Source organism: Calidris pugnax, unplaced genomic scaffold, assembly GCF_001431845.1.
Source record: "Calidris pugnax isolate Ruff unplaced genomic scaffold, ASM143184v1 scaffold396, whole genome shotgun sequence".
Taxonomy (NCBI): Eukaryota; Metazoa; Chordata; class Aves; order Charadriiformes; family Scolopacidae; genus Calidris; species Calidris pugnax.
The window spans coordinates 338,892-349,943 of record NW_015091219.1 but is presented as its reverse complement, the minus strand read 5'-3'; the positions used below and the strand labels follow the sequence as shown (position 1 = coordinate 349,943).

General features: G+C 43.2%; 1 protein-coding gene across 1 annotated transcript in view; it reads right to left on the bottom strand.

The window, feature by feature from the left end:
- Nucleotides 1–391: 391 nt before the first annotated feature.
- Nucleotides 392–11,052, bottom strand: part of ARFGEF3 (ARFGEF family member 3) — a 111,634-nt gene continuing 100,973 nt past the window's right edge. Inside the window, 4 exon segments of the mRNA XM_014959819.1 lie at nucleotides 392–2,610; nucleotides 2,613–3,751; nucleotides 7,325–7,455; nucleotides 9,017–9,148. Of these exon segments, the coding sequence (XP_014815305.1) occupies nucleotides 2,417–2,610; nucleotides 2,613–3,751; nucleotides 7,325–7,455; nucleotides 9,017–9,148 (1,596 nt within the window). The 3' untranslated portion in view covers nucleotides 392–2,416.

Below are 11,052 nucleotides of genomic sequence, written 5' to 3'. Positions count from 1 at the left end.
AGTTTCTGGATAGATGCCCAATAAAAGGATTAACAAAAATATAACCACCTTTTTACTATATCTAAAGATGTGTAAGAAAGTCATGGCAACAGAAATCAAACCATGCCACTACTCTCCCATATACCAAGGGAGATACTGGAGACCTTATTGCTCTCTACAGCTCCCTGAAAGGAGGGTGTAGAGAGGTGGGGGTCGGTCTCTTCTCCCAAGTCACAGGCGACAGGACAAGAGGAAATGGCCTCAAGTTACACCAGGGGAGGTTCATGCTGGATATTAGGAAAAAATTTTTCACTGAAAGGGTTATCAGGCATTGGAATGGGCTGCCCAGGGAGGTGGTTGAGGCACCATCCCTGGAGGTGTTCAAAAGATGGTTGATGAAGTGCTGGGATAGATGCCCAATAAAAGGATTAACAAAAATATAACCACCTTTTTACTGTACCTAAAGATGTGTAAGAAAGTCATGGCAACAGAAATCAAACCATGCCACTACTCTCCCATATACCAAGGGCCAATCTCACCTGTCCCCAGGGAAGTATTAAGATTGTTGGGGAAAAAATTGATAAAATTGCTAATTTACATGTTTATAAAATCAATGTAGGTGGTCAGAAAGAGTTGGCTTGTAAGGAATTTTTATGTCCTTGAAACACTTTAGCAAAGGGAAGTTTTGAAATAGAGGGAAAGGGTGTGACTGATGCTACAGAAAATCATGGGACAAATATTCCCTGCACAAGTCCAGCAGGTGACAGATGGGAAGTAGGCAATGGAGGGAAAAAGCAGGAGGACAGGGGCAGACTCTTTGTGAACCCAGAGGATGGAGCGATGGCTCCTGGCTTTCTCTGATTTTCTATATTCAAGATGCTAAAAGCAGTTAGTTGTGCAAAATCCAGGCCTGATATAAAGAGATGCTGGTTTTGAGGGTGCTTTGGAGCAGGGGCTGAAGCTGTATATTTAGTCGGTGCGCACGTTTTACAAACCTTGGGAGAACATCATGAAGGGGTCACCTAAAATGAAACCAACTTACTTATTTTCAACAGATCATTTCAACTTCAAATTGTGCAGGATGGGAGCGCGAGGTGGAATGTCCCAGGGGCTGTGACAACCTGTGCAGCGAGGTGACCCTTTGCTGTGTCAAGTGTGAACAGCACCAAGTGTGAGTTTGACAAGACAAAAGTCAATCCCTCCCCTTCTTCCCCCCACCCCTTAATAACATCAGCAAATCGTGGTAGTGCCTGCAGGGGTTCTGCACAGAGTGGGACATACCTCCAGGAGGGTCTGTCCCCTTCTATTTACAGCAGCAGACAAGAAAAGGGAGAGAACCAGCAAACATTCCTTCCTTTCAGACTATTTTCCATCTTGGTTCAGCTCACTATGGAGTTTAACAAAGGTGGTAAGAGTGATCCTGGCTACAGCAGCTCTATATAAGCAAATATCTAAATTATTTCCAGTAGAAGCATAAGCCAACTGAGCTGCAGCACTGCTTGAACTGGAACGCTTTATCTCTACTTGTTTAGTTGGATGCTGGATATTGGCACATGCTGGTATTTGCTCTGTGGTGTGTCTTCTCCTCCACCCCACCAGGAAACAGCAAAACAAACTTCCCTGTTGCCCTCAGAGGGGGGGAATTAGACACATGGAAAAAGGATCAGCTGTAGGTGTAGCTGAAGAGGCAGCCAGGGTGGTGGTGTAGAGAGGGCAGGGTGACAGTGCCACCTCTCTTCAAGCCATACCCCACAAGAGCAATGACAGGATGAATAGTCTGTGCTTGGTTCACCAGTTTTGGACCTGGGATATTTTAATAGTCACTTATTAGCTACCCCAAAATGTGACCAGACTTTAAAAGCTCTTCTCAGAGCAAAATAAATTTCCACTTTCTCTAGTGAGTGAGGCATATAGTTACTGCAATGATATTTTATTTGGTTTTCCTCTCTCATGCTAATTTCAGAAGGGAAAAAAAATTTATCCCAAACAAGTGTCACCTTTTTACTTGTCCTGTAGCCCCACCTTCTTCCTGATTTTTACTTATTTTTTTTTTTAAAGTTACATAGGCTTGCTGGCCTGGTTTTGACAGTTGCATTCACAGCTCTTTGCAAGTGTGGGATTGCTGCTGGAGTTTATCGTGGCTCCCACTGTTGCAAATTTGAATTAAAATGAAGGCTACTGCAATGTATCATCACCCTTTTAGGTACCACCCTGATCTACTGGCAGTTTCTGGGTTGTGGGGCCAGACCCTTCCCCCCCGCCAAGGACACACTCATGAGTGAGGGACACAGTCTGACGTGGATAGAGGCTACACATCGACAAGCTCATTGATTCTTAATTTATCACCAACAAATAGGCAATGAACGAACCTCAAAGAACTTCTTTGCTGTATACCTGGGATGCCTGCTCCCCTCTGCAACGGGAGCAAGGGGTAGGTTTAAAGGATGATATCGTAAACTCGTCCCACTCTCCCCAGCCATTCCCGCACGGCCTGGCGCACCCGGATGTCGGTGACGTGGCAGGTGAGCTGGCTGATGCAGGGGAACACGGCCGGCTGCAGGGCTGTGAAGGTGGGGTCTGGCAGGGCCTGAATCTGGTTGAGGACTGTCAGCACCATGTTGGTCCAGGCCTACGAACACATTGGGATACAACAGAAAGACTCTTTAGAAGGTCATTGGAAATAGAGGAGCCCACCGCTTGAGGCAGAAAATAAGATCTCTGGTGGTTGCAGCCTCACGAAGAGAACTGAGTAATGTTGGTGAGTTTATTTAACTGTTGCTGCTGCTTTCTTTTCTTGTACTCTGTCATGAGCTTGGAGATAGTTTTGTCAGTGGCTATGGTGTAGATCTTGTTGCCAGCACTCTCCCACCATTCTTTTTTCCTCGTTTGCTCTTTTTTCTCTGATTTAGGACTTAGGGGTGGGGGTAGCAGCAACATTTCTCCACTCCCTCCTCGGGGTGTCAGGCTGTCTCCCAGTGGGTCCCTGATTTGACTCCGGTCATCTTCTGACGGTGTGTCTTTTCCAGATTGCCCTCCGGTCGACGGGGTGGAGGTTTCTGAGTAAAAGGATGGTAAAATGAAGAAAGGGTCACCTCTGAACACTGGAGGCTCCTCTACGTTATTCTCCAGGTCCAGATGCATCTGGATATAGTTGTTGCAAAGTTCCATACAGAGCTTATGAAGCCTCTTGATCAGCCATCCCCAGTCGGCGTTGCTGACGGGCTGCACGCTCAGGGATGGTATTCGAGCCCTCCACTGCCTCTTCTCCTTCCCTCGTGGGGGACTGACCTGGGCAGTTTCTTCAAAAATGTCTTCATCTTCTGAAGAACACTGCTGTGACGAGTCCGTGCTTCTCTCATCGTCTTCGAAGAGGATCTTCTTCACTTGCTCTGCAGTGATGTTCTCCTGGTTCGTCAGGATCGCGCAAACCAAGGCATGGAAATAGATGTTGAAGCTCATGGCTGACTGGCGATACAAGTTGGCAGCTCCACTAATGCCAGACACTTTTTTCAGCAGACACTTCAACCCGGGCCTGGTGTCAAACTCCCTGGCTGTTCTGTAGGAGTCCAGCAGTAAGTCAAAGATGACAGCCAGGTTTTGCATGGAGATGTACCTGAGAAAACCAGCCAACTTGTTTTCCGGTACTTGGATCGTCATTTTCTCCTCCAAGTTAGAAGGGCCTTTCACAAATTCTTCCAGTAAGATGTCATATAAATTCTGGAGCAGTACTTGGTGGGACAGCAAGCTCACCACTATCGTCCTGAAAGGAATACTTGGTGAAACCAAGCACGGGAAGGAAAAAAAGAAAATAAAATTAAAATGGTGCATTGTGCTTTTACGAGAATACTTCATATTTTAGAATCTAACATGAAAGATGCAAATGAAAGGCCGAATTTTCAGAGCCTTGTTACAAAGTGTAGGAAGATAAAAGTTGTCTAGAATGGTCTTTCAGCTACTCTTTCAAGTGCTTGCTTAGAAGGGAAGACACTTAATGTTGGATAAGAAAAATAACTGCCCACAGCAAGCACACTAACAGCACTGGTACACAGGTGCTATTAATGCTCTATTGTAACTTTTGTCTCTTTCTCCAGAATTTCTCCAAATTCTCTGTTTCAATTTCACGGCAGCTGCAAATATGCTCAGTATTTCAGCCTGCTGTATCTGAGGAATTTGTTAACACACAAGTTATGCAGCATTTCTGCTGTTGGTCCTTGGCTATATTTTCTATTTTTGTTGCTGAACTTTGGCTAAGTCGAAGTACCCTTAAAATTCCTCCACCGGCATTTCAGCAAACCTTAACTTGACAAAGTGAGACCCAAACTAATTTTAACACTCTCTTTCCATTTCCACTAACGCCAGGAGTGAAAAGAAAACAAAAAGCCAACCAATACAAAAAAAATTAAAAAATAAAATCTACGGAAACATCAGCAGTGCAATGGGGCATGCAAAGAAGCTTGAAGTTTGTTGTTCTAGGTGTCCCCTGATTTTTGACCCCCGGCCAAAGTTTTTGGGTCATTCACTAGTAAATAACACCGAGAGGCTGACAGGGAAGGGAGGCTTAGGAAGAAAGAGGGAGGACAGGATCATTGTTTGGAATCTCATGGATTTAAAATTATAAGCTGTGAAACCTATTTTAAGGCATTTTTTTTAAAAAAAAGGTCTTTGTATAAGGTTACAGCAGCGATGTTATAAATGAAGCTGATGCTCTGGTACACATAGTAATGCTTGTTCTGATTTAGGGAACTATGATGGGTCACATTTTAATTAGCACTGCTGTCTAGTGAGGAAGAGATCTTTCAGTTTGCTTGCAATACTGAAGTTTTACATCTAAGTCAATCTTCGAGTAACGAGATGTTCAGTTGGAGGCCTTTTAATATTTTTGTTGCAAAAATTATTCTACTTCCGTGAAACAACTTTCAAAAGTGTTTTCAAAATACCAAAAAGTCTATTTTTTTTTTGAGAAATCACATCAAAACTCTATTTTGAAATGCGACACTTGAAAAAAAAAAAGCCAGAAAACCACATATTTTAACTCTCAAAATTTTGCCTTATGTTAATTTACTTATAAAAGCACACAAAAGGTCCCGAGTTAAAAAAAAAGACCAACAAAAAACCAAACCTCCTGAGGCTTTTGAGGGATTACCGTATGCTTTGCCATGTAGAAGCTATAGGTTAATCAAAACTGTGCTTCCAGGGTTAATTTCCCTATGATAGCTCCCTTACCATGACACAGCTGTCTGGGATGATATATCAGTAATATTTAATAATCTTATTATCTGACAGTGCTAAAATCGTGACGATTAACACAAACACTGGAGCTTTTTATGGGGAAGCAGTTTTCTAATGTAAAAATCATTAGAGGCTGTGACTCAGAAAAGCTCTGAAGAGCATGTTTAAAGCTAAACGAGTGTTTGCATTGATTTCAAGAGACTAATCCTGTTCCAAAAGCAGGATCAGAATGGAGAGCTGCTTTTGCTTCTAATAGCCAAAAAGTCAATTTCCAAGGACAGTTTAAAATACTGCTCAATTCCAAAAGAAACCAGTACAGAGGTGAAAGAGCTATAGGTGAGCTACAGGTGAAAACACACGACACCAAAGCTGGTTAAGGACAGTATTTCCTTATTCTGCCCAAAGTTTTGAACTGAAATACATCATTACTTTGTAGGAAGAAGAAAAGCTCCCTTACCCCAGCTTCCTGCGAAACGCGGCGGCATTAAGGAAACAAAAGCAAAAAGGGAGAAGAGAAACCCCACTGAGGTTAAAATAAAACTTTTGGAAGGCCACAGTTAGTAGCATGCAAGACTGGCATATTACTGCCCTGCTGTAGCAAATAATATGAAAAACAGTGGCACGGTCAACTTTTGAGCCCTGTTTTGGTGAAAAATGAGCATCGCTGGGGTTACACTTGCCTATGGGCACGTACGCTTTTTGCAGTTGTTTAGACAAAGCTCAGGGTGAGGGCATTCAGAGTTTGTGTTAATTGCAAGCTTTACTCATTTAGTTGTTGAAAGACAAGCAGCCTGTTAGATTGTATGGCCTTTAGTCGCCACGAGAGGGGAGAGCTCCCCCTCGTTTGCTTTGCGTTCATTATAACAAGAAGAATGATTTGCCAACCTTTGGAGAAAGCAGCTATTTGCCCACCAAGAAGGAAGGGTTTAGACCTTGATCTCAACCTTTCTTCGTCTCTGCTGGTGGGACCCTGGACCTTGATCTCAACCTTTCTTCGTCTCTGCGTGGGAGATGCAACCTTCTCTGAAGGTTGAGGCAACAGAGCACCCGCTCTTGGGGGAAAGTTCTGTGAATAAAGACATCATCTTGCATGGTCTTTCTTCCTGCCCATCCAAAGAAGGACCATCGCATTCTGGCTCCTTGTTGCAAGAAATAGTTTAGTTTGGAATGAGAAAATGCCTGAAGTGGTACAGAAGCAGGTTTGGTATCTAGTAAAAGACAATATTTCACGCCATGAATTACATACCTTGCAATACCAACACAAACCCTGAATGCAGAACTCCAATTCTTGGCCCTATTGACGTTACAGCCATTGTTTAAACAACCAAGTGCAAGCAAAAAGAAATATTCTTTGACAGGATCAGACTGTCATGGAAATGCATGAGTTTCTGAGGTGGTAACGTATAGAAGGACTTTCACAAAAAAATAAATTGCCAAGCAAAAACCAACGTTCCCTAGATCAGTATGTTGACAGTTTCACAGCTTTGGATGTGGTCTCTTCAATTTACACTGCTCCAGTTTATCCATTAACTTTTTCTACCTCCTTAATCCAGTAATACCGAATTTAAAAGACCATTAGTGAAGCAGACATTGCTTTCATTTGCAAAGGTATCACTACAAACATAACAGTACTTCCAAAGCTTTCTTCAAACCGGTATTTTTAACTCTACTTCTTAAAGAAAAGAATTTCAATATTGGAAAAATTTTCCTAGTATTTCCTATGAGAATTGTTTTCTTCATTTCATCTGCATTTTCTCTACTTGAAGGCTTTGTGTGACTTATGTATCCTTCAGGTATTTGTAACCTAACAGTTTTTACTGTCTATTAGAAGTATTTTCCTTCTTTAGCTTTCTAAGGGCTGCATTATAGACCCTGGCACAGGCTTGTCTGTAACTAACAGCTCTTGCATGTGCCTTCTCACCTGTGTGTGATCATGGAAACATTTGGAGTGCAGACAGTAGTAAACTATTGTCTCCTGTGTCCCAAAACCTAATTTTTATTTGATGAGACCTATGGAGAGGTATGGTTTGTCAGGCTCTGTTCACACCTCTGCCAGCCTGACAATATTTTTACCTTGCTTTTAATGGCATAGTATTTTGCTGAGGAGATATTTTACCTTCTCTGGGTATGCCCATTGGGTTTCTTATCTGATGGCAGGTCAATGATGAGCACGCACGACTGGGCATGTTCAAACCCTTCCTTGTTGCTAGGGGTCTTTGGGGAGCACTGAGTCTCCAGCATGAAGACCTAGAAAAAAAAACAAGTTACATAAAACAATGAGTTTAGCACTTGCACTGCATCCTTGGGGCAGGGGGCTGAGAATGAATAGGATTTCCTGCATTGTGAGAGATCTGTTGTGATGGTTTACTTTACAGTGATGGAGACAACACAAGGTATCACCCTGGGCAGACCTTCTCTGGAGTGTTCTGCTTTGGTAGAACAGGCTCAGAGCCATGGACTACCTCCAGCCACCCAGCAGAGCAAGGACAAAGGATGGACATCTTTTTCTTTGAACTTGTACATGGCATAGCACCAAATGCCAAAAAAAACCCTTCTGCTGTCTGTATGCTATCAGAAAATATGTACAGTGGAGACAAGGATCTGTTTGCATAGTTTGCCTGTTGTACCTAAAAAAGTTGGTTGATGGAAGGATTATTTTCAGCCATAAAGATACAACAGACACCCAACTTGCAAGTCTTTGAGTGGGAAATGGGGAAACAGCTCTCCATTGCTGTAGCTTTGTTTTGTATCATAGCAGTTGTGTCAAATCCCCACTGAGGAGGACTCAAGCAAGTGGCACCAATAGTCCACAAGAAAAGTATAAATGACACATTCCCTGCTTTCTTAAGTTCTGCATCTTTAAAGTGTTTTCTTTTTCCTATTTGAAGTCTGCCACTTCCCTGTTACTTGTGATCTCAAACCCTGGTCTGTGTGTCTCAAATTTTCAAGCAGAATCAGGGAATGATTAACCAAGTCAGAAATTGCCACCAAACATCTGTTGACTCTTTTAATCCAGCTGCTTTCCCAAGCTGGAACTGTCATAGGGTATTTCCAGTTTTATGGTACCCTGCAGGTCATTAGGTTCAGTCTGCTGTAGTTCACACAACTTGTTGCATTTAACCACTTTCATAAAATGAGCAACCTCCGTTGTAGTCAAAAGGACCCCGAGAAGGTTGTCTCCACGCTTGCTCTGCTGACTAGGGGTTAGTGGTGAGATTTAAATCATTTGTTAAATGTCAGCATTATCCTCTAGTTCTCAGTAACTCTTTTTCTTTTCTGCAATCTATAACCAAGTATTTATAGAGAAAGAAAAAAAAATCTGCATTCCCCTTTAAACTCTGCTTTGAGAGGTTGAAGGAATCTTGTTTTCTAGCTTCGTTTTTTGCCCTCTGAAGTTATTATCCTTTAAAAGGGTAATTAAAAACATCTATGACGTTTCTTGATGAGAATTCATAGTGCCACTACTATTTCCTCTTCTCTATCAGAAACGTTTCCACTGATGTGTGCTAGGATTGCCTTTTTTAAAGATACGTTACCCAACAGGCTCATGGTCAATCCTCCTCAGGAACTGCATCTTCCCCCACCGTTCCTAATTCCTACTTACAGGGGGGCAGTTTTATGGGGTATTTTCCCTGGTTTTTATTATTTTTTCTCAATACTACTGTTAGACAAATGTTAGTCTGGTGACGAGGAAGTCTTTGCCCATAGGGCTTGTGAGGAAGCCGGTGGTAAACGCGTAGTTTCATAAAGAAAAGGCCCAATTTTAAAAGATTCTCAGCCTTTCCCCGGGGAAAGGATCACTCAGTACCTGTTGTGCCATGGCTCTGATTCTCCAGTACTCGGCTTCAGCACTTGGCGAGAGGGAGGGAGCTGCCACCTTCACTTCACAGGCGTCTCCACTAAAGCTTTCGGAACCACTGTGGAAATAGCCCAACAGGTTCTATAGAGAGACACAACATCACACTTTCACTGTGCGTTAACTGAACTCAGCGACTGTAGAGATGTCCGGCCTGTTCACGTGGACAGGCTGGATGGATGGGCTGAGACCAACGGGATGAGGTTCAACAAGGCCAAGTGCTGGGTCCTGCACTTGGGTCACAACAACCTACAGGCTGGGGGAAGAATGGCTGGAGAGCTGCCTGACAGAGAAGGACCTGGGGGTGTTGGTCGACAGTCGGCTGAACATGAGCCAGCAGTGTGCCCAGGTGGCCAAGAAAGCCAACAGCATCCTGGCCTGTATCAAGAACAGTGTGGCGAGTAGGACCCAAAAGGTGATCATCCCCCTGTACTCAGCGGTTGAGTCACCATCCCTGGCTGTGTTTAAGGGACGTTTAGATGGGGCACTGAGGGATATGGTGTAGGGGAGAACTTTAGAGTAGGGTAGATGGTTGGACTCGATGATCCCGAGGGTCTCCTCCAGCCTAGATGATTCTGTGAATACAAGATTCGGAGTGATCGGTCTCATTACCATCAGCTGCTGACCTGCTATTTAACATTTGATGAGTTTGATGCAAAGGCATTACAATTTCTTACATAGTCTGGCCTGCGATGACTTAACAGGATTTTTTTGTTACAAGAAAGATAGTGAGGTGAGAAATAAATCTATATGGAGCACGTACCTACGGCATCGAGTATGGAACTTTGTCTTCTGTCTAGTTTTAGCCAATCCAGAGGAAGAAATAGATCAAAAGGTAAGTTTTCACCTACTAAACTCTTCTGATTTTGTGCTGGCAGGGCAATTTCAAATAAGTCTGAACTACTAGTGACTAGTGTTGTTTGCACGTGTTTAGAAAAATGGATTTCAGTCTCCATTGTTGATCCAACACCTTTCCTTGAGAGTGAACTGTCAAAATAACAAAAGCCACCATGTAATCCTTATGTTTCTTTTCTTGGCTCTGTACTCAAAAACTTTACCAACCTGTCAAAAGTTAGTGAGTCTGTAATTTGTGTGATTACATTTTGACTGTCAGCAAAAAGGCAGTTTACCTTTACTGGCTCCAGAGTGGCCGAGAAGGCGTCCTGCAGGGCGCAACACGCGAGTCTCCACATCTCTTCAGTGAACACAGGCCCTGCTGTCACCAACACGTACCTGCAAGGGCACAGGAAAACATGACCACATTCAAGAAGGAACTAAACAATTCACACTTGGAATGGGAGAAGGTTGAAAAGAGAAAAAAAAAAAGCCCTACTCAATAGCTAGCTCATGATACCTAATCTCCTCAGGTGTTACCCTGACCTATTTTTGTTATTACACTGTAGTTTTGACTTTTTTTTCCCTTTTGCTTTTCCTCTTTCAGTAGTCATCTTGCCAGGACAAAACCCACACGTTGTGTAACTATATAATGCAGTGCTTGTTTTGGTTATGACTCTAACAACCTGAAGACTGCGAAAGGTATTAATTACCTCTAAAGAGCTGTGAATTCCAACAGAAAGACACTTGATTAGTTTTCCTAAGGATTAATTATTGACTAACTGCATGTAAGCAATGTACAAGTGCTTTTCCTGGGAGCAATACACATAGCAATGCCTACAATCACAGGTTCTGAAGCAGAGAGAAAACAGCAAGAAAAGCTTAGTAAGTCTACAATTCATTATTTCAATAACAATAGATATATTGTAGACTTCTTTGTAGACACTGGGGTGCTGGAGGGGGTCCAGAGAAGGGCAATGAAGCTGGTGAGGGGTCTGGAGAGTAAGTCTTGTGAGGAGAGGCTGAGGGAGCTGGGGGTGTTCAGCCTGGAGAAAAGGAGGCTGAGGGGAGACCTTATTGCTCTCTACAACTCCCTGGAAGGAGGGTGTAGCCAGGGGGGGTTGGTCTCTTCTCCCAAGTCACAGGCGATGGGA